The sequence below is a fragment of the Lactuca serriola genome, chromosome 9 (genome assembly GCF_051521515.1).
Source record: "Lactuca serriola cultivar US96UC23 chromosome 9, Lser_US96UC23_V15, whole genome shotgun sequence".
NCBI lineage: Eukaryota > Viridiplantae > Streptophyta > Magnoliopsida > Asterales > Asteraceae > Lactuca > Lactuca serriola.
Window position 1 is genome coordinate 65339096 of NC_136416.1, and position 22471 is coordinate 65361566.

Below are 22471 nucleotides of genomic sequence, written 5' to 3' on the forward strand. Positions count from 1 at the left end.
CAACGCATACCAATGGAAGCAATTTGGGGGGATTATGGTGAAGAAGAGAGATGAGTTTTCTTGAGGAAGGAGATTAATTGTGGTTTAGGAAATGGTTGGTCTTAATTTTTGTCATAATTACATTACAAATGGCAGCAGCACGAACGAAAGAAGAAAAGAAGGGGTGGAAAAAACTAAAAAAGCCCTTGATTCATACCTCAGGGACTATTTCTGTAATTTACTATTTTTCATATTATATACTTTTGCAAGTATAATTCCATGGGGGTTTGCTGGTTTAGTCAAAGAAACCTCAAGGAGATTCCAACTTCCACGTGAGAGGTTACAATAGGCCTAACATTTGAATGCTGTTCCGTCACACAACCAGTAGCAGACCAAAAACCGACCTTGGATTCCTCACCCCTCTATCCAATTCAATGGCTGCGATCATCTTTCCAGCCTTAATTTGAGTAATTCCCTTCTCTCTGCTATTTCTTACGTTCTTATCCTTTCAGGTTTCTCATTTCTGCCCTAACCTTTATCTTAAACCTTCGCTTCTTTACCAAAGATCAATCTTTTCGCATACCCACGTCATAATTCTTCACATATGTTCATGATCGCTTCAAATCATGAATCTTGTCGAACCCTTTTCTGAGGTTTTAAGAACACCCACAGCTCTTGTGGAGATGTTGATCTTTCTGGGTCCTGTTTCTCTTGCTTTCTTTATTGGAATTATAGTTGGATGGGTGTGGAAACCCAGATGGATTAGCTCCGGCGATTGCAAATTCAATTGGCCGGCAGTCGAGAATCAAATAGTTGGGTCAAACTCAAACCAGAATCCTCAGCAACAATTGATACAAGCTGGAACGAACGATGGTTTTAGGTCTAGTGGCGTGGATGGAGAGATAGATAAAGAATCCTTCAAGTTGCCATCGACGGATAACCCGAGTTGCAGGTATGTTTATCTTAAATTCTGATTCTTGTTTGATGCCATTCAATTATGCGAAGAGTAAACTTGTGTTTTATCTCATTTGTAGTTCATCGATTATCAATAAAGAAGAAAACCATCTTCTTGCTGATGAAGACTTAAAGCGTCTATGGTATCTTGTGGAGAAGAGAGACGGAGGTCCACCATGGAAGCATATGATGGACCGATCAACCCCCACTATGACATGCCAAGCATGGCAAAGAGATCTCGAGGTACCTTCTTCTTTCTTATTTTCTGCTAACTCTCAACAAGAAGCTAGCTTATTTACTCCAAATTCGCAGACTGGTCCTCCTCAATATTGCAGCAGAACTGTTTACGAAGACGCAACACCCGAACTTTTGAGGGATTTCTTCTGGGATGACGATTTACGTCTGAAGTGGGATGACATGCTTCTGCACTCCGCCACCCTGGAAGAATTTCCAGGGACCGGAACGAGTGTTGTACATTGGATACGCAGGGTGAGTCAAGTTTTTTCTTCATCTTTCTCGTGACTTCTGTATACCATTTGCATTCATGCTCTTACTCTCACATCTCTACACAGTTCCCCTTCTTTTGCAGCGATAGAGAATACACAATCGGCCGTAGAATCTGGGAACTTGATGGATCTTTTTACTGCGTCACAAAGGTACAAAAAAGTTGTGTCAGACAAGATTCTCATTCCCTTTTACTAAAAGGGTCTCTTTATAAATCTAACTAACATTTCTTGTTCAAGGGAGTGCCATGTCCTTTAGTTCCAAGAAAGAACAAACCACGTCGCGTTGATGTTTATTACTCAAGTTGGTTCATTCGATCTCTCAACTCAAAGAAAGGAAACAACAACAACAACCAAACTGCAAGTGAAGTAATATTCTTCCATCATGAAGACATGGGAATTCCATGGGAGATTGCAAAGTTTGGAGTAAGGCAAGGAATGTGGGGAACAGCTAGAAAAATCGAGCAAGGTTTCCGTTGGTACCAAAAGGAAAGAGCTTCTTCAAAGACAAAATCACATCATGTAACCATGGCTGAAATGAGTACCAAAATCGATCAAAATTACTTGAGTTGTTTAGAATGTTGTGAGGAAGATGAAGGTGTTGCAGAGACTATAATGGCAGATGAGAAAGAGAAAGAAGGGGGGATGAATTTGCCAAAGATTTTGGTTATTTGTGGGGTGGTTGTTCTTGCTTGTAGTCTTGATCGTGGGCTTTTGACAAAGGGTGTTGTGGTTGGGGTTGCAAGGAGGTTTGGGAATTTAGGAAGACGGGTGTTTCCGGCGACACGATTGTGATGGATTTGGTGGTGTAATAAGTTGTTATAATTTGGTAGATTCTTGATAACAAATGAGGGTATACAATGTATAGAGTAGTGTATAATCAAAATGTTCATGATATGTAACATAGTTACCAATATGTGGATTTTTTTTGGAACCTATAACGAAAGTTTAAGTAAAAAATAAGAAAAATCATGTGTGGAGTCCGTCAATTGTTGAATGTAATTCACCATGGAAATAAAGTAATTGAGTTGAAGTTTTACCCATAAAAATGTTATATGTCCTCTTAAAACCTTCCTTCCCTTTTAGTTTTGAAAAGAAAATGTCAAAAGTTTAAAACATGAAATTATTTATTATGTGAATCATTTTGGTTTTGTTGGTTGCAATTGTTGTTTTATCACGCTCATACCTTGATTAGTATTCAATACAAGGACTATAAGGTTTGAATAATTATAATTATGTTGGTTAAAAAGTAATATAAAGAAGAAATACAATTGTTTTTTTTTTTTTTTTTCTTTTTTCTCACAAAACATGAGATTTGAATGATTTGGGCCCATAAGGGTTTATCGAGCTCCAAAATGTATCTCTTTTTGCGAAGCCCAGTAGAATCTGTAGTTCTGTACCCTAAATCTCAACCTACTTAACGCATGCTTTCTCTTTTCCTTCAACGCTTATTCATTCTCTCGATCAGAAAATTCGCGGCGGCAGGAGCAACAGATTTTCATAGCGATGTCGGTCAGCGAGCTTGCTTGTACCTATGCCTGCTGTATTCTTTACGACGACAATATCGCAATCACTGTAAATTCACTTCCTGAATGCTTATTTCTCCTTTGATTTGTGTTTGATTTCATCTCTCTGATTTCCCCTTTTTCTTTTCACGTTGATTGTAGTCCGAGAAGATTGCTACCCTAGTAAAGGCAGCAAATGTGAACATTGAATCTTACTGGCCTGGTCTCTTCACCAAGATGTGTGAGAAGAAGAACCTCGACGACCTCATCATGAACATCGGTGCCGGAGGAGGTGCTGGTGCTGTTGCCGTTGCTGCTCCAGCCGGTGGCGGTGCTGCTCCAGCAGCCGCGGCTCCTGCAGCTGAAGAGAAGAAGGTATGCGATTTCCCTGTGTTTTCGCTTCTTTACTTTATTCGATTGATATAAGGTTGTTTAATAAATTTGTTCTGCTACGATTTGTTTTCAGGAAGAAGCAAAGGAAGAGAGTGATGATGATATGGGATTCAGCTTGTTTGACTAGGTATTCTGTTTTAGTATGTAATGGTTCTTTCACAAACTCCGGGATTGTTATCAATAGTCGTTTTCTCTATTTCATTTTTCCAGTGTTTGAGATTTTGTACTTGGGTTTAAATTTAACAAAGTTTTGCTTTAAATCTTTACTTGCACAACATAAACTCAATTGCCATTATTGTTTGCAAGAATTTTAGATCAGTTGCTCTCTCTATCTATGTCCATGATTAAACTTGTTGCCCTGTTGGTTTGTGTGGGAATTGACATGACTCTTGTGTAAGTACATGAATTAATGGCTGTTTCTAGATATCGTTGTGTTTATAAACTTCTAATGGTTGAGGAATCACTTATTTAAAGACATATTGGTTACTATATGACATATTTGGTTGAACAAAACTCTGAGATAAACTGAAATCTGGTTGATATCTTTGATTATCTCTAGCGGTATTCCTATCATATCTGATTGTTCCCATGCAAAGACATCTTGATACTTTTTGTGGAAGTTTTTTAGTTTTTTACTGTGTTTCGTTGGTAGGTGTTTTTTTGCTATGAATATAGGATCGTCTTGGTATAAGTCATTATATAAATTCCTCATCCTCGGTTGATTCTAATTGTGTCGTTTATTGGTACTTGCAATTTTGTATGACCATGATATGAGCGCAATACGTCTTTATCAGGCTGTAAATTGTTGTAGTTATCTCATTTGATGACACTAGAATTTTAGTAAGATGTAACATCCATATTTTCAAAACACTAAGATATTGTGGTTGCACATTTACAATGATATTTAGTTTAACAAAAACCTCTTCAAACTATCAGAGTTAGAGCTTTTGGCATTACAAAATCAATATCAACAACCATTAGAGCTTTTGGTGATGGGATTATACAACATTCTTTAAGTCAATCAAGGTCCTTATCTAGCAGTGCACTTTTAACTCCATACATGTGTGCACAGCTCAAACTATGCAAGTCCGAAAACTCATGAGTACATGGGTTTTAACCCAAAAATAATTCAAATCATAATTTACAATACAAAATTCTTTGCACATATCCATTGGTAAACAGTAAGTGTATATCTTCCTGCACATAATTTTTATAATGCTCATAACACTTCAAACACAAATAAACTTCTACCATACATGTTGCAATATTGTCACTATGTCCCATTCTTAGACCTATAACTGTACACTATCACTATGTCCCATTTCTGAGACATGTTAATACATCTCATTATTGATACATGTAAGTATATTGTGTCTCGTTACTAAGACCTGTCACTATACCCCGTCTCATTACTGATACATGGACCTAAACTGTGTCTCATTACTAAACTATATTGTGTCTCATTACCGAGACTTGTTATTGTTACTGTATTATGTCTCATTATTGAGACTTGTTGCTATACTATGTCTCATTACTGAGACATGTTACTATATTGTGTATTGTCACTGAGATCTTGTGGGAGCCTATAACTGTGTCCCTCTCATGGGAACCTATCACTATGTTGCTCACATTGGAACCTATGATTTTGTTCCTCTCATGGGAACTTATGATCGTGTTCATCTCATGGGAACCTATAACATGAAGACCATTAATTCATCCATAACATATAATCATAATAGTGGAAGCTAACCAAGAATAATCCAATCTCGGTTAATACTTATATAGTATACTAAACTTTCTTATTGAACTGTTAGCAATGCCCATTTTCTAACAAAACCATAATCACATAAAAATTCAGATTTCAAGTACTTGACATCAAGCATTTTCACATTTACATAAAATAGTTACTTTGCTATGTACCCGGGAAATTCACATGTACTCACTTGGCTAATTAGTGAAAACTAAATCTCATTTTGGCCTCTAGTTTTCACTTGTTGCCTTTGCCTTCTTTCTGAACTTGTCAAGAGTTCAATTACCATCTATAACTGTAGTAAACGTTTACTTGATCATTAACTAAACTTGGTAACCTTTTGTCACCAAACTAATCAAGCTCCACTAATATGTTATCTATGCGCTCTAATTAACTCAATTACCTTTCAACAATTTACCAATTAGGGTTTATCCTCCCCATTATAAACAATTTCACTAAAGCTTGATTTGAAAATTTAAGCACAAAATTATACACCAATCATATTTTCTAGCTTAAACATCAAGATTAATACTTAATTAAACATAATATTGTTATGGAGTTTACGAGGTTTCATCCCAATACCCGCACATAATTTGAAGGTTTAAACGAATTAAACGCTTAGGTCTTGTTTGTTTTTCTACAAAAGTACTTTTTGAGCACTTTTCCCTTCTGACGGGTAGACGTTTCTCAAGTGCACGTCTTCTTCCGCAAACATGGAAAAAAAACAAAAGACGTTTAACCACTTCCAAAACAAACAACACCTTACCCTTTACACATACGACGAAGAAATTGATGTTTGAGCCTCCTTTAGACTTTTCCTTGTCAAACCCCCAATTTTGAACCATATTTTGTTCCCACTTCTTCTAGGATGTTTGGGTATGTAAATGGGATGAAATTAGTCGACTTAAGGTTTTTTTTTGTTTTTTTACAAACTCAATGGAGACACGTCGTGTGCATATCTCAAACACATCACATCTTCCCAACGATTTTTGTCTCAACTTCGGACGACCATAACGTTTTTCATACGAACTTGGATTTTCGCAAACTTTATGTCCACGCGGCCATCTCGGAGTGAACTACAACTTGTGTTCAATAGTATTTTGCCTAAAGTTATACATTTTCTGTTATAAAGCAATAAGTAGAAAGATATACATATTACATTACCAAAAATGTTAACTCTTGACTACTTGGGTTCATCCTTACATGTATTTACACCAAATACATATTGTAACACATAGTTTGGATTTTCGGGTCGTTACATAAGCCATTAATGTTGAGGCTACGGCCCTACACTTTAAGCATTCATGGTAGTCCCATTAGAATGTTGTTTGGGGATGGAGCATGTATGCTAGTATGAAGTTGTGTTTATTTTCTAGTATGAAAGGAAGTGAGATTTCTCTAGGAACAACTCCAATCATCCTTCAGTTATCACCATTTTTGTGTTTGAAGACCAAGAATCCTTAGACAAACCTTCAAATTTAACACTATGAAGGTCAAATATATAGAGGTCTCTAAAACACACCTTTTTAAAGGTTGGTTGGAGTTAAATCATCATTTTGGTTTTTTTAAGTTATGTTTCAATGAGTTTGAGCTATTGTTTGAAGCATTGTTTAAACATTGTGCCTAATGTGCTTACCCCATGTACATACTGTAACGGTCCCCATTCGAGCGTGGATCAGTAGATGTCTGTTTGCTTGCTGCCCTAGCAATGTTCCGAACATGGGTATGTCAGTGGAGTCAGCTTACCAGGACGTGACCAAGATTTGCGCTAACTTTGGTTGGTGTAGCACTCTTATGACCTTCATGATGGATGAGAATTTTTCATTTCTTTTATTATCTTTGGGCTCGATCTTATTAGGATCAACAATGTATATGAGATTTCCTTAATGTCCCTCGGATAGAGCGAATGATGCAACCAAGTACGCAAGTATTCCATGATGAGACGAAGAGTGGATCTTGTGAACTATGTGATTCTTCTATACCTACGACTACAAAAGGAAGTTAGGGCCCGCGATAACACAAGATAGGCCCAAAGTTGCACTCTTGCGTCAAAGCTACATGACGTTTGCTCAAAGGAGTGTGACATGGTGAGATTTATAAAGTTGGTATGGGAGACGAGATTTGTCCATTTTCTACGGTAAAGTGGTGATACATATGCTTTGTAGGTAATTTTTCCTTTTTTTTTTCTTTTTGTATTTTATAACTAAATAAAATTATTGATTAGAGTAGAAGATTTGTTAATTTTTTCTAGGTAAATGTCTAAAAAAAAACAAATGCCGCAGGACATGATTAACCAATAACCAAGGCCAGGTTTTGTGAGCCTCTATACAGAAACATGACCAAGACAGATTTGAAGAGGTTGTTTAACCATCTAATCTTCTTATCATCCAAATCCAACAACAACTTCCTAAAAACATTTCATCCCCATAACAACTCTTAATAGTTCCAGCACCAAAACCCAGAATGGAATTGTGATCGACTCATGGACTCTGGCCCTGAAAAACAATACAACACAAGTAAAATCAATGCACTTAGAAAATAAAACACAGAGCCATCACCATATGATCGGAATACATGTTATACCGGAGCCGGTGATTCTGACTTTGACTTTGACCTTGACCTTGCTGGCTCATCTGGAGATGCTGACCTAGATTTTGAAGGTGATCTTGACACAGATCGAGATCGCTCCAAAGATTTGCTGTAGAAAGATGAAACATTTTTACAAAAAACAAAAAAAAAATGAAATTGTATAAAAATGATAAAAAGGAATTTGTTGATACCTTCTGCTTCTACTGCGGCTCCTACTTGGACTTCTGGAAGGGCTATTTTCATACTTCCTTACCCTAATATAAGTCTTAGCCCATGGATTTCTGAACTCAGTGTCATCAAGCTTTCTTATCTGAGTAACAAAAGACACACATCACATGCTGAATAAATTAAGTCAAGACACACCAAGGGGTTGTTTCTTTTTGACTTAATATGGACAAAATCACTTATTAATGTATTAAGACACCAGCACTTTATCTTATCTGTTTGTCTTTCTTTTTTCCTCCCAACTTCTTGATGGATAATGTGAAATTTGTTTTTTGGAATGTAAGGGTAAAATCGTCATTTGTCTCATTCAGACGGTTTATTCAGTCTTGAAAAAAATAAACAGATCTCATGTATAAGAGCACTTACAGCATATTTCATGTCGTCATAGTTGGTATAGTCAACAAGACCAAATGTCCCTACAAATAAAACCTTGTTATTTGAACTAGAATAAGATATCCATGGTAACTAAAGTAGTGTTTGGAACAATGGAATCAGAGAAGGAATGGAATGGTTCATTCCATCGGAATGTGATTCCTTTCGGTTTGCTAAATTTCATTCCTTCACCAATTACCATGAGATGTTTTCAGTAGTATATTCCGTTCAATTATAGAAGGAAGTATTGCAATATAACTTACTCTTATTTTATATAAACTTTTATAAAGTTTCACTATTTTAATTACATTATAATTTTATGTTCATTTTCTTTATTTTTGTAAATAAAAGTTCGTTACTTATAATTAAAATAGCTATACATTAGAGTTAAATATTATGTATTGTATATACTTAAAATATGAGAACTCATTCCACTCCTACATGTCAATTAAACAAGACTATGGAATGTAATGACTCATTCCATTACCTTGCTACCGATTCCATTCCATCCAACCAACAAACAAATTTTTATCCTACTAATTATAATTCATACCCTTGCTATCACGGGAAACCTCAGCAAAACATACATCACCAGCCTTGCGCATATGATCCTGAATTTTTATTCCCATTGTCAAAAAAAGTCAACTTAAATGAGACCTTTAGGTCAAATGCATTAGATATAGTTGTTAGTTGTTACCTTAAGATCTTGCCAAGAGGCAGATGATGGTAGCTGTCGCACAATAACTGCAATCAACAAATATAAAATTTTAAGCAAATCATAACTGGTCAAACACAGAACATATAAATAAATCACAATTTGGAAATTATATCGACTTTATGTCATAATTTATATTTTATATTTAATTCATATCTTAGGTGGCACCTCGATACTCAGAATGTCGAGAAAGACCAGAACGCCCATTGCTGTTGCTACTGCCACGACGATCACCAGAGGATGATTGTCCTCGACCCCCATGAGCAAGCTCAACCTGCATACAAAGGGTATTTTCGTCAAATCACATGACTTGGTGATAAAAAAGAGTATTCAAAGTCAAAAGTTTCTTGTTACCCTCAGGCGACAACCATCAAAATTATAGCCATCACGTCCTCTAATTGCATCTTCAGCATCACGAGCATTTGCAAACTACAATTTTAACATAAATCAGAAATGAGAATTAAAAGTTAAAACTATTTTAGTATTTCATTAGTGATAATGCGTCATAAAATGGGTAAGATGTGAACAAACTACAATGGTGTTTTGTGAAAAAATAAATAGCTTGTTACCCATTTATGACATTAACCCATTTCATTATATGGAATATAAATTTCAATACATTACCTCAACAAAACAATAGCAAGGAGGACGAGGTGGAATCTTCAATTCTATGTCCAATATGCGCCCATACTGCATGAAGCCGAAACTTACATAAGAAAAAAAAAAATCAAACATATTTGAATTCGTATTATAATAATCAACATCGGTGAAATTTCAATTTTAATTTGGGTTTCTAGAACTATAAACAAATGTGAAATTGTATATTAACATATTCAATTCAATTAGATCAGGAAAAGAGAGAAATAGCAAAGACCTTATAAAAAAGATCTTCAACTTCCCATTCTCTTATATCCAGAGGCAGGTTCCCAACATAAATTGTGCGAGAGAATCGGCCACTCATTTTCAGTTGCAAATGGACATCTAAGTAAATCAGCCAAAATACTGCAAAATAAAATAAAATCAGAACTCATAAATAAAATCAATGAATCTCTAGAGTCTAAAGTCTAAACCATTCGCGATATGTTGTTATTTAACTTTTTTTAGTTATGCTTTGATGATTATACATTTTGGATCAATCTTCTATATCTTCTCAACCAAACTTGGAGGTTACTGATTTTTCTAGCAAGATTATATATCTCAAAAATCTAGTGTATCTTTAACTGCTAATCTTTTCAAGATGTCTTTTTTTTTTTTTTTTTTAAGTTATGCTTTGATTATTAACATTTTGGATCACTGTGGCTGTATATCTTGAAAATCTAGCATATCTTTAAACCCTAATATGTTGAGATATGTTGTTTACATGGTTTTTGAAGTTACACTTTGATTATAAATTTTTGTATCATCGTGGTTGTATATATTCTTAAATGCACTCGTACTTTACTAATTTTTCTACATTTTGGATCCTTGTGGTTGCATCATAAACAGAAAGATCTGAGTCATGAGATGATGTAAAATTTCCATATATTAATGCATTTATATAAGCAAAGATCAGCTGAAACCAGACATACTTAAATTTACCTCGTTGATGTGATTTTTCAAGTGAATATAGACTCATGTTAGTTTCACTTAATTTGAAAAAGAACCAATATTATTTTCAACTCTTAAGGATCATATCCAGAGAGAGAAGAAAGCGGGAAGATAGTGTGAAGTTAGACATGGAATTGACACTCTTTGAGGGCATTATCTGAGGGAGTGGAGACATAAAATTATGGTTGTGGGGTAACAGAAGTCGTGTTACTTACATTATATTATGTTTATGTGTATTTAAGTATATATCCTCTTATTAATTTCAGTTATTACTATTAGTACTATTACTAAATACTAAGAGGTAGAGGCAATACTATCTGCATCCAGCCTCCCTCTTAGGCTCTTACCCCACGACCTTACAGGAACTTGGTATATTTGTTGTTGTTTTAACTCCTTATATGCAGCAAAGTGCAAATAATTATGTATTTATTTCAAGATAAACAGCCAGTTTGTCCCTCTCTTATAATCTCCTTTTGGTTCCTTATTCAGTTATTCTTGAAGCTGCAAGAAGAAACAACTTTAATGCAGTTCTCAAAGTAAATGTAGTTTCTTCATCTCTAACTCAGTTCTAAAACAGCATGGGTAAGAATTCTACCAGTTGGCTATAGGGTAGAAATATACACTTGGAAGCACCTTAAATTCATATAATCGACTAAACACATAGTGCATCTCTCTAACGGCATGTATATCAAGATGTTAGCGCTAACTTAGGGGCCAAAGAATCAAGATAACAGTGTGTCAGTGTCAATTCTTAGATTGAAATGTGACTAAGGAAACTCAAATCCCAGCAGATGGACGCAAGATTCTTTCTAAACCTATGCGTTATGCATTTCCAGAAATCGATAACTGAAATGCCATACAAATATCTGTATGGGAGTCTTGACTCAACCGAAGTTGATGACTCGCAAAGGATAAGTGGATTACGAGTCAATTAGCTATAACATGGCCACAGAATTACACAGTCACTGTCACAATGGATTTAATCCATGTAGAATGAAGATCCGTTAAGATATAATGAAAAGAAAAATCTTCTTACTTTAAGTATTGGTGGAAAACCACTCCACCTAGGGTTTCTGATTCCCTTTATTTCGCTGTAACATAGGAACATACAAAGGATGCTGTGATTCAAACCGTATACATAATCTTACACGGATTAACAGTGATTCATCGAACATTATTGAAGAATATGATATACTATTCGTAGAAGTATGAATCAAATACCTGATCAATCGAGCGGCAATGGAAAATAAACTTCGCGACGTCCGTTTCCCGAATGTATTCTTTTGACTTACTCTGATTGTTTGTGAAGTTGAACTTACGGAATAAACACGAAGTTCTTCTACTCTTTGGGCCTGTTGGGCTTACGCTTATCGGGCGTACTAACATCAGTAACATGTCCGTAAACTATTTTATTTTAAGAATTTATCATCGTTAAAAAAATAATAATAATAATAACTATCGTTATACAAACTAATTGTTATTTTTAAACCGTACTATTAGAATTTTTATAAGATAACATATGTTTGAAACTTATATAAATAAAATAAAATTATATGAATGATATTTGTGCAATTAATTTATATCTAAATGGAGGAAATTACACGAATGGTCCCTATGGTTTAGGATAATTTGCATGTTTGATCCATAACTTAAATTTTTAACTCGGAAGGTCCCTACTGTTTGTTTTTATTACGCATTTGGTCTCTATCTTAGCTAAAAAGACTATTTTGCCATTGATTTTTTAATTTATTTAAATAAACACATCCCGAACCTCACCCCCCTCATCTTACCCTACCTACCTCATTATTTTTCTCTATTTAAATAATAGTCTTTTTAAGTAAGATAGGGACCAAACGTGTAACAAAAGCAAACTGTAAGGACCAAACATGTAACGAAAACAAACAGTAAGGACCTTCAAAGTTAAAAAAATAAGTTAGGGACCAAACTTGCAAATTACCCCAAACCATATGGGCCATTCATGTAATTTACTCTAATAAATGAAAAGTCATTTAGTTTAAACCTATTGAATTATCTAATATTCATAATTTATATTATATTAATTTAAGTATTTACTAATTATAAAATATAAGTTAAAAAACCATATTTTTTTACTCATCTCATAAAGTTTTCACATAACGTCCAATATTTTAATATAAATAAAACGTAGTAGTATAATATTTACAAATATAAATATAAATATGTAATTAAGTTATAATTAAATGGAAGTCTCATGACTTCAATGAAAATTAATATTTGCTTAACATAATGGTATTCATGTCACTCACTAATACTGTGAATAGTTCATGCATATAAATGTTCAAAGTTTGTTAGTTCCAAAAGAACTCCTGAAACATTGACGGTGTTCGTCTCTTTTTTTGCATTGCCTAATTTCTTTATATGTTCCTACAAATGAAAAAAAAAACATAAAAAATATATATTTTAGCTTAATACTCATCGTGACTCAATACATTAAGTCTAGCTATTTTGTGGGGGATTAAAAAAGATAGCAAACAACAATTTGAAAAAATATCATCATCATACGTTTCTATTACAATTCATATATTTTAAGAGACTCGGTAAATTAGACAATGCACAAAATAAAGATCATAATTGTGCCAATAAAATAATAATAATATCAATACAATTGTAGAAAAATCTATAGAAAACTTAAAGATAATTATATATATCTCACATGCATCTAGACATCATATCCCTTCATATGATTTAACAACCTTCAATCTACCACACAATCACCTATAATTCTCAAAACTCTACTAATATGACCTATATATATATATATATATATATATATATATATATATATATATATATATATATATATATATATTAATATATATATATTAATATTAAACAGTTAGAGTAATTAGTATTATTAATTATCATAAGTTAGAAAAACTTTTGAGTGGTTATTATTAATTATGTGAAAATGAATAGTTATATGGGTTTCAAATGAATATGGTGCAACGATATAACATATCTTGAAACATATTCATTTGAATGATCTAATTTATAACAATTATATATATATATATATATATATATATATATATATATATATATATATATATATATATATATATCCTATCTAATAAACAAAACCATTTGGACACGTGTCCTTTTAAAAATTCAGAATTCAACCAATGTTAAATTCCAGTTTTACCCTTTCTTCATTTAACGTAGCATTACATATGGAATTAAATTAGATATGGAAATATGGAAATTTTGAATCGACCAGTTTTTGTATGATACGTGTCGTTTTTTTAAAGCCTATGGCACGTGTCATTTTCTGGAGCTTCTTTCTCTTTCTTTCCCGCTCATTCTATGTGCTTGCACTGATAATTGATAAAATTGAAATTGAAGTAATTATCATAATTGATTGATTTCCTTAAACGGTTTCCCTAAATATCTCCTAAATTTATGCATAAATTTATGACTAATTGATCGATTTCAAATTTCAATTAAGGCTAATGGCAACATAGTTCAATTCGAGGAGAATGACGAAGCTTATTTTCTTTCTCCGTTTTCTCCACCCACTTTGTCCCCGTCGTTTGCTATCGACAACTCCATCACCACTTGCTTGTAAGTCTAATTTCGAGTTTTATTTATGGGTTTTCTTCTCCAGATCCTGTTTTCACATATATATGTATGTGTATTAAAAATTCTTTTTTTTATCGTATTTCATCATAAATCCAAAGAGGTTTGGTTTTTGGTGTTCTCCACTTTTCTTGCATTCATTATCCACTCCTCCCCACCACCACTATTTGTACCAGCCACTGCCACAAAAACACTAGCTTTTGACATTCAATTTGGGATTCAGACTTTAATTTTTACCCCCAATAAATCAGGATTCGATCAACAGCCAACATACGTGTTTTTATTTCGATTCTGCAACCGGCAATATTATCATTCATCAAAGTTTGAATACGTTTTCTGTATAATTATACAGAGGAAAGATGGATGTACAAATTTTCAAGAAGATTTTTACAATTTATAGAACTTGATCTAAATTACTTCAAACAGATTCACATGTATGCTGATGTGTTGAGTGATAATATTGCAGGTACAGACATTACCTTTTGATGTTCTCCTTACAACATATGATATAACATTAATAGATGAGGACTTTTTTTCCAAATTCAGTGGAGTTATGTTGTTATTGATGAGACACAAAAACATAGGTACATTGTATATTTTCTTATTTGTTTTTTTTTTCTTATAATTTAAAGTCATATTGACATATTTTTATGGTTTTTCTTGGTTTATGATTTGTTTGGGATCCTTTTTCAGGCTGCTAACTATTGGAAAATGAATAACTGTTGTAAAATGAAGAACTTGATATGAACTTTTGGCCAAGATAAAAACATGTAATGATCTTTCCAGAGTGGTTCAGTTTTACCTTTGTTGTTATGAACTTGGGGCCAAAACTGTCATCAAGGTCTTCTATCAGTGAGTATGAAACCTTCTATTTTATTTTGATTTTTCAAACATTAGGATGACCCAGTACACATTCTGTGTTTCTAGACCTTTGTTTTCAAGTTCATACGAGTTATCTTATGAAATTAATCACTAATGTAATGTGTTTTTAAGGTTTAACTGGTTGGATTCATTTATTGCAGATAATTTGTTGGACATTTTTATCAAACAATCAATGATTCAGCAGTGATATGTTGTTCATTTGGATGATTTTTTCATTATCAGGTGCTTTTTACATGTTTTTTTTGTTATTAGGTAGTTTTTACAAGATTTTTGGTCACCAGGTTGTTATTTTTATAGCACCTTACTTTGATGTTTATTTTATTCCTACAATTTCTTATATCATGATTTTAGTTCGGGCTAATTTCAAGTGGCTTTTGGTGATCACATTGATTTACTTCATTTTTTGGTCGTAAAGTGGTTACTATTATAGCATTTTACTTTGATGTTTTTATAGCATCCTACGACTTTCCATTTATCTTGGCTTTCGATTCAGTGAAAGTTGTCAAGCGATATCTCTATTATCATAATTTGATGTTGACCGTTATACCCTTTTTAAAAATTTTGTTATAGAGACTCATAGAAGAAGTTAGCAATCTCATATCCATATGTTGGTGTTATGCTCAATGTTTATGTGGCAAAAAACAAATGCAATTCTTGAGTCTTATCTTTAACGAAGGGGAGTCACTTTGACAGATGGATATTTTTCATTCAAGATTGTATGCCCTAATCCAAACTTTCGGGAAAAACTAAAATCACAATATTTTTTTTATAATTATAAATGTAGTTTCTTTTTGTTTTGTTTTTAAATTGATATATTTTAAAATAACTTATGTTCAACAATTGTTTCTCCTTCGAGCACAATTCATCCTTCCTACTTTCCACTTGAAGTTGTAACATATGGACAATGGTCCAAATTAAAGCAAAAAAAAAGTACATCTCGCTATCAGTTTCTTAGACCATTTTTTCTTTATTTTTCCCTCCACTATAATATTATGGATAATTTTGGCAAGTAGTTCCTGTATTATTAATTGATACTCTATATAGATTCAAATTCAAATTTTTTGGATAATTTGGTTGCATTTTAAAATTCCTTTTATGACATCAAGCTACATAATTAGAAATTATGATAAGTTGATATTTTTATTCTATTTAAAATCTGAATATCTTCAACCAATATATTCCTCAATTTACATTTATGATATTACAAATATATTTCATTGTTATCTACTTCACCTCCCAAAACCACAACCTCACGTTTTACATTTGTCGTTTCAAGCATCCTTATTTTTTTTGATCCAATCAACCTATTGCGGTTCTAGGAAATCACCATTCATCTACTGAGAAGTTCAATAATAGGTAAGTCCATGGACTTCTTCTCTGTTCATTATTTGAACTTCTCTGTTTGCATGTCTCTTTTTGTAAAAAAAACAATTATACTGAATTATAACAATGTACTTTCAGAATTCATTAGTGTAATTCATTTCGTTCATAAATGTTTGTGTCTTATATTTGTTTGTGTTTAAGTTCTTTAATTGTGAAAAATATATTGATTATTACTAATTATAACAATGTACTTTTAATGTACAGTGCTATAATTTGTAATCCTTCATACTTGTTTTCTTTTTTATGTGTTATGTTTGTTTGTTTTTATGTGTTGTTTTTGTGAAAAAAAATAATATATTACAAATTATAACTATTTACTTTCAAAGTACCTTTTCTAATGCAATTTAGTAAGATAAGGTCAATGATATTAAGAAACTATGAATCCTAATCCTAATAAAAGAATCATGCTTTCACACTTCTCTCTTCTACAATAGTTTTCAGCCAAAAGTAATTTTACCGTTATACCCTTCTATGTGTCCTTACGTCATTTAAGGTGTTTATTCCCAAAATCACGCATCTTTTCCTCCAATTTTGCAAACTTGGTTTTGGAAAGAAGATATTGATTCAAATTTAATATACCCGAATGTCGCAACAAATTTTAAATACTATAATTATGGAGGAAGTTGGGGTTCTGAATCTCTTTAAACTCAATTGTTCATATTCTCTTTCTCCCCTTTCAGCGTTTGTCTGCAGATTCGCCCAGAAATTCAAAGCGAAAAAATACACGTGCTAACTAAATCCATTCTTTTTGTTCTTGAAAGAAATATGCATGTCAAAATCTCAGCTTTTCAGCATCTGTTTTGGTTCAGATAAGTCTTCGATGAATTGCTTCAATTTCTGCACACCAAGTGTTCAATGAATTGCTTTAGAGGTTCTGCACAACAAGTATTTGTGATTTTACCGATATGAAGGTAATACTCTATGATTTATCTGAAAATACACCCAAGTCATTGTAGATTAAGGAAATATAAACCATTAATTGTAAATTTATATTACTCAAATAGAAGTGTTTACCTAATGGTTGATGGTATAATTGTAAATTGATTATTTCGGCGAGCTCAATCATCGTAGAGACGTAATTGTGGAGGAATATGGAAAAAATGAAGCTGTTGGATAGCTTTTGGAAGATTTGATGACTTCAATTATTTTGTTGCTGGTTCAGGACCTTATGATTTTGTTCAAGTAACCTGAATTTGAGAATCTTTGTATCTCATTTCATGAAACTTTGGTTCTGCAATATGTTTGATTTATAATAGTGTTTTTTTGTGCATTAGGAATTTTATAATGGTGATCTTCAACAATGTGAAACAATTCATGAAAAAATGGGATGTACGGCTCAAGTATACATCATAAGTTGATCACCCAAATGGGCGGTGCAAAGGTATAGTAACATGTGTGCTTTAAATCTACAATAACATTTATACCATTACATAAAGTAGTTTTAAATTAATTGGACTAATTGCTTTTGGTTCGATACACATCCCATTTGTTCCATAGTATAACTTATACTTTGATTTTTACTTCCTAATTTACATCATTAAACCTATTTCCAGTTTTTAATTTATAGTTGATAATTTGGATTTTGTTTTTGGTTAATGATTACCGTTTAATTTTATGAGATATATGCAGGTTTTGAATAGAGGGGAATCTCTGAACGCCATGACAATAATGAGGTGTTGAAAGGATATGGTTGGGTCATTGATTAAGATAATGTCAATTATGGATTTTTTTTTCAGTTGATCTTTTTTCATCTTTAACTTTTCTCACTGATCATTTCATTATATGTATTTCTTTAAGTTGATCAAGGGCTTCATAACCTACAAATTTATAATGTTTTTTTTAGTGTAATGTAATAATGATCCTTACCGAGTTTCCTCACATTTTAAGTACATGGTTTTTGCATGCCAAATGTTTGTTATAATTTTTTACTTAACGTTTTGTTTCTAAGAATGTATGGGAGTTGTTTTGTTTCTAAGAATGTATGGGAGTTTCTAAGTTCAAATCACAAATCAACTTCTTTTATTAATATGCAGGTATCGATTTAAAGAGATGTAACAAAGCCGTTTTTACAATCATGTACATGCATGTCTACAAACCATAAGTTCATGGTATATCGTCTCTAGGTCTCACTTTAAAAAAATTGATGAATGAGTTTTTTGTAAACTTTTTGGTGAAATTACAACTCTTGTCCTGCTTTACATAGTTATTTTTTTGAGGAGTGTGACCTGAATAGTAGCATAGATGAACCAGGTGTCATGCCTTTTTGCTATTATTGTATAATCTCTTTTAATATCCTCCTGAGATTTGTCAATGTGATGATTTTACTGTCACAAAATAACCATTAATCATGTATATTATAATATAGAAGAAGTTTGTATTATATTTTAAAATTTTGAAATGAATGAAGACTCAAAAAATAAGTTTGTAGCTTCAAATGATTTCATATTAAGATCCTGTCAAATAAATAGTAAATTTGTAAAAAAAATTATCAATATTTTTTTACCCGTGGTTTCCACGGGTTGTAACCTAGTATATATATATATATATATATATATATATATATATATATATATATATATATATATATATATATATAGAGAGAGAGAGAGAGAGAGAGAGAGAGGAGGAGGAGGAGGAGGAGGAAGAGGAGGAGGAGGATTCAATTAAGAGAAAAAAAGTTGATAATGAGGGAGTGAATCTGTGTCACTTATTTCGTATTTGTCACTTAAGCGCTCTAGCATACCGAGAGGACGGAGCAGATTTTATTCATATATGAATATGTATTCATACATGCATATGTGTGTGTGTGTCTCTCTCTCTCTCTCTCTCTCTCTCTATATATATATATATATATATATATATATATATATATATATATATATATATATAAGTACATATATTTATATATGGATAAGTATATGTCTATTCACAAGTAATTACCTATATATAAATATGGAGGTTGATGGCGGAGATGGTGGCGATGGCAGAGATAGTGGTGGAAGTGGCAATTGTAATGTTAAGTTTTTGGTATGTCCCTCTCAGAAGTCTTATTATTTAAAGTTTGGATTTTGGTGGCGACGATGTGGGGAATGACTTCCCACGACGTGGCTTCAGCTAAAGAATACGCGGAGATCAAGTGGTGTCACAGCGTGACAGTCTATTTGACACGTTGTGGTAGCCATTTAATGAGAAACCCAAAATTCCAAGGTCTGTGCCCCTATTTAAGGGATGTGATGGATATGGTTGCCCACCCTCAGCCCCTAACACTCCCTTTCATCCTCCAAAGCAAACCCTAACATCCATTGTTAACTTTTAAGCTCTTGTGGTGTTTGGTGGTGTATTAAAAAAAGAAGAAAATGACCCTTAAGCTTTGTTTCTTTTGGAATCGATTGGTAGTGCAACGAAATCCTCTCCTCCATTATTTCAAAATGAGACCCGAGTTCGAGTCATCCTAAAAGGGCAGATCGAACCCATATGGGTCCCAAGGAAAACTCCCCCATCAAGGAGCTTAATACAAGAAATTACGGGGTCTTTGAGATTCGGCCCCCGACCTTGCACCCCATTGTGGGTTGTAAAACCCAATACATCTCTACTAGCTAGGCCGGAGGTCATTTGCAAGAAGAAGGTGACCCTTGAGCTTTGTTTCTTTTGGAACCGGCAGGTGGTGCAATGGAAGCCTCTCCTCTGTTTTAGCAGGCAACTCTCCCTATCCTCTTTGTGCACGCTTTATGGACTCTTTTAAGTCCTCAAGTTCCAATTTTTATGACTCCATGTGCTTAGATATAGGTTTTCTTGTGATTTTCTTCATGTTTAGGCTAGTTAGAATATCGTGTTCCATAAAGTTGTCAACTTTATCAATCCCCATAGTCCCTTGGTGGTTAGGAGTGTTGGATATGAGGTTTGATAGAGTTTTGAACTCTTTCATGAGATCTTGGCCCCATTTGACACCATTTTAACATAGCTCGAGTTCAAGATATGCATTGGACATGCATGTTGTGGTGGTTGGCAGCTTCTCGATTGTTTTGTTCGGTAGTCCCCGCGACATGGCAAGGGCTTGTTGTCACACCCCCGAACCAGACGGCGGAAACGCCCGGGGGCTTGGTGTGACTTCATCCTTGTAGTATCATCACATAGTATATAATTGAAACATAACATCATCATCACACATGTAATATAACAACATACATTGTTTACATCGAGAATTGTGTTTTGAATATTACACGCCAAGATAGTTAAAGTATAATGAAACGAAATATAACAAAATATCCATTAGTTCGTTCCGCCCAACCTGCTCAACGGTTTCCTGAGAATACAAGTTAATTTAAAAAGGTCAACATAAAAATGTTGGTGAGTTCATAAGCATGTTTGAGAAAATGATTTGTATAACTTTATAACCACCAGAAAATCCTATATTTTCTTAAAACAATTTAGTATGTATGTGTCTGATCTTGTATTGATGCATGTGTCTTATTGTTTACTAGAATGAAAAAAGATAATGAAGAGAATGCCCCCAGACAACCCGATGTTGTCTGTAAAAGAGAATGTCGGTATGTCAACCCCTGAGGTTTAGTACCGGCGCGAGTATGTTACCGAGTAATCCAATGAGAAAAGAGAATGGTCTCCCGTAAATTTATAACGTCAATTCATCTAAGTGAGTCGTTATAACCATACTAGATAATGACAATTTTGCATGTCTTGGCGTTTATGAACGCCGACGGAATAAGGTAAGGTTTTCGTTACCTTAGACTGGTTTAGTCTAACTGTAGCGAACATCTCAGGTGTGGGGTGTCATCCCCATATAGATCTATACACAAACCCCCGCTCTCCCTCCAAGAGACTCTGGTTATAAATACAGGCTACGATCGTACACTCAATAGGTCTCAACCAACACGTCTCACTAGATCCTTAATCGAATTTACGCGAAGAGAAACATATAAAGCACATTTCAGGCCCAATGAACATGTAAGTGAACGACTAAAGACCACTAAGCATGTAAATCATTTCTAGGCGCATAAGGAATGAGATTATATAACCTGGGCCCAAAATATATGTAAAAGGACAGCTAAGGCCCATTTCACATGTATGATATTTATAGGCCTAAAAAGCACGCAAAGAGTATCCAAGGTCCGTCCAGCATTTAATGGGTCAGCAAGGCCCAATAAACATGTAAAGAATATTCAGGACCTATCAAGCATATAAATGGGTCACTAAAGCCCAATAAACATGAGAATGACATAATTAGCCTATTGGTTATTATATTGCTAGTTTTAGCTCAATTATTTATCAAAATGACATAAAAGGCCCACTTTTTGTAAAAATGACATTCTTGGCCCATTAAGCCAAAAATTTACAATTAATGCCCATTTTTGGTAAAAATAACATTTTAGGCCCCTTTTTTTAGAACAAAACTTACATTTAAGGCTAGTTTTTGTAAAAATAACATTTTTAACTCACTTTTGTCAAAAATGTCATTTTTGGCTTGATTTTTATAAAAATGTGTATTTTCGGCTTATTATAGATAATTTCATCTTTTTGGCCCAAATTTTTATAATTTCACATCTTTAACCCTTCTTATCAAAAATTTACATTTTTGGAACAAATTTATTGAAAATGACATTTAAGCCCACAAAAAGTCCAAAAGGTTACAAAATTTGGCCCAAAGACGTGAGAAGCCCAAATCAGTCCCATTTATGAAAATGTTTACATTTCTGGTCCTTGTAAGATCTCAAATATTTCAACTAATCATGTTTAGCAAAAATAATCCTTTTTAACCCCTAATAATTGTGAGTTATGTAAATAAGACCCATTTTGTGAAAATTGGCATATTTGGCCCATTAAAACCGTGAAGGCCCATAAAGAAGCCCATTTGTGAAAATTTTCACTTTTGGCCCCTTTAAGACCATGAATATCATAAAGATCCATTTTGGTTTAAAAATGACTCTTTTGGTCCTCTCAAAATCGTGAGTTACAAAAGAACCTCACTCTTTGTTCATTTTGTCAAAAATGGCCCCTTATACGA

The 22471-nt window shown here is 33.4% G+C and overlaps 3 protein-coding genes across 4 annotated transcripts; 2 read left to right on the forward strand and 1 right to left on the reverse strand.

Annotated features, from left to right (window-relative positions):
* The first annotated feature begins 260 nt into the window (after positions 1–260).
* Positions 261–2485, forward strand: LOC145073514 (uncharacterized). The gene is made up of 5 exons (XM_079020064.1): positions 261–931; positions 1014–1176; positions 1246–1422; positions 1506–1589; positions 1677–2485. Exons 1-5 carry the CDS (start codon positions 606–608, stop codon positions 2229–2231), a joined length of 1305 nt encoding a protein of 434 aa, XP_078876190.1. The 5' UTR covers positions 261–605; the 3' UTR covers positions 2232–2485.
* A 367-nt stretch (positions 2486–2852) lies between these two features.
* On the forward strand, positions 2853–3594 carry LOC145074707 (uncharacterized). The gene is made up of 3 exons (XM_079021039.1): positions 2853–3011; positions 3104–3316; positions 3408–3594. Exons 1-3 carry the CDS (start codon positions 2943–2945, stop codon positions 3459–3461), a joined length of 336 nt encoding a protein of 111 aa, XP_078877165.1. The 5' UTR covers positions 2853–2942; the 3' UTR covers positions 3462–3594.
* A 3750-nt stretch (positions 3595–7344) lies between these two features.
* LOC145072984 (serine/arginine-rich splicing factor SR34A-like) lies at positions 7345–11931 on the reverse strand. 2 transcript variants are annotated; one of them, XM_079019505.1, is made up of 12 exons: positions 11794–11887; positions 11609–11663; positions 9860–9987; positions 9610–9675; positions 9340–9414; positions 9154–9259; positions 8968–9014; positions 8824–8881; positions 8265–8314; positions 7865–7983; positions 7668–7782; positions 7345–7579 (listed from the first exon to the last, which is right to left on the reverse strand). In XM_079019505.1, the coding sequence occupies exons 3-12, from the start codon at positions 9944–9946 to the stop codon at positions 7565–7567; spliced, it is 738 nt and encodes a 245-aa protein (XP_078875631.1). In that variant the 5' UTR covers positions 9947–9987; positions 11609–11663; positions 11794–11887; the 3' UTR covers positions 7345–7564. The 2 variants fall into 2 exon arrangements, with proteins under 2 accessions (XP_078875631.1, XP_078875632.1); XM_079019506.1 differs by lacking the exon at positions 11609–11663 and having other exon boundaries at positions 11794–11931.
* Between the last annotated feature and the right edge of the window lie 10540 nt (positions 11932–22471).

Coding starts and splice junctions, on each gene's coding strand:
- LOC145073514 (XM_079020064.1), top strand. CDS start 606: ATGAATCTTGTCGAACCCTTTTCTGAGGTTTTAAGAACACCCACAGCT. Junction 932..1,013: donor ACGGATAACCCGAGTTGCAG/GTATGTTTATCT, acceptor TCTCATTTGTAG/TTCATCGATTATCAATAAAG. Junction 1,590..1,676: donor CTTTTTACTGCGTCACAAAG/GTACAAAAAAGT, acceptor TTCTTGTTCAAG/GGAGTGCCATGTCCTTTAGT.
- LOC145074707 (XM_079021039.1), top strand. CDS start 2,943: ATGTCGGTCAGCGAGCTTGCTTGTACCTATGCCTGCTGTATTCTTTAC. Junction 3,012..3,103: donor ACGACAATATCGCAATCACT/GTAAATTCACTT, acceptor CGTTGATTGTAG/TCCGAGAAGATTGCTACCCT. Junction 3,317..3,407: donor CTGCAGCTGAAGAGAAGAAG/GTATGCGATTTC, acceptor ATTTGTTTTCAG/GAAGAAGCAAAGGAAGAGAG.
- LOC145072984 (XM_079019506.1), bottom strand. CDS start 9,946: ATGAGTGGCCGATTCTCTCGCACAATTTATGTTGGGAACCTGCCTCTG. Junction 8,882..8,967: donor CCTCTTGGCAAGATCTTAAG/GTAACAACTAAC, acceptor ATAAAAATTCAG/GATCATATGCGCAAGGCTGG. Junction 8,315..8,823: donor GGTTTCCCGTGATAGCAAGG/GTATGAATTATA, acceptor TTTTATTTGTAG/GGACATTTGGTCTTGTTGAC.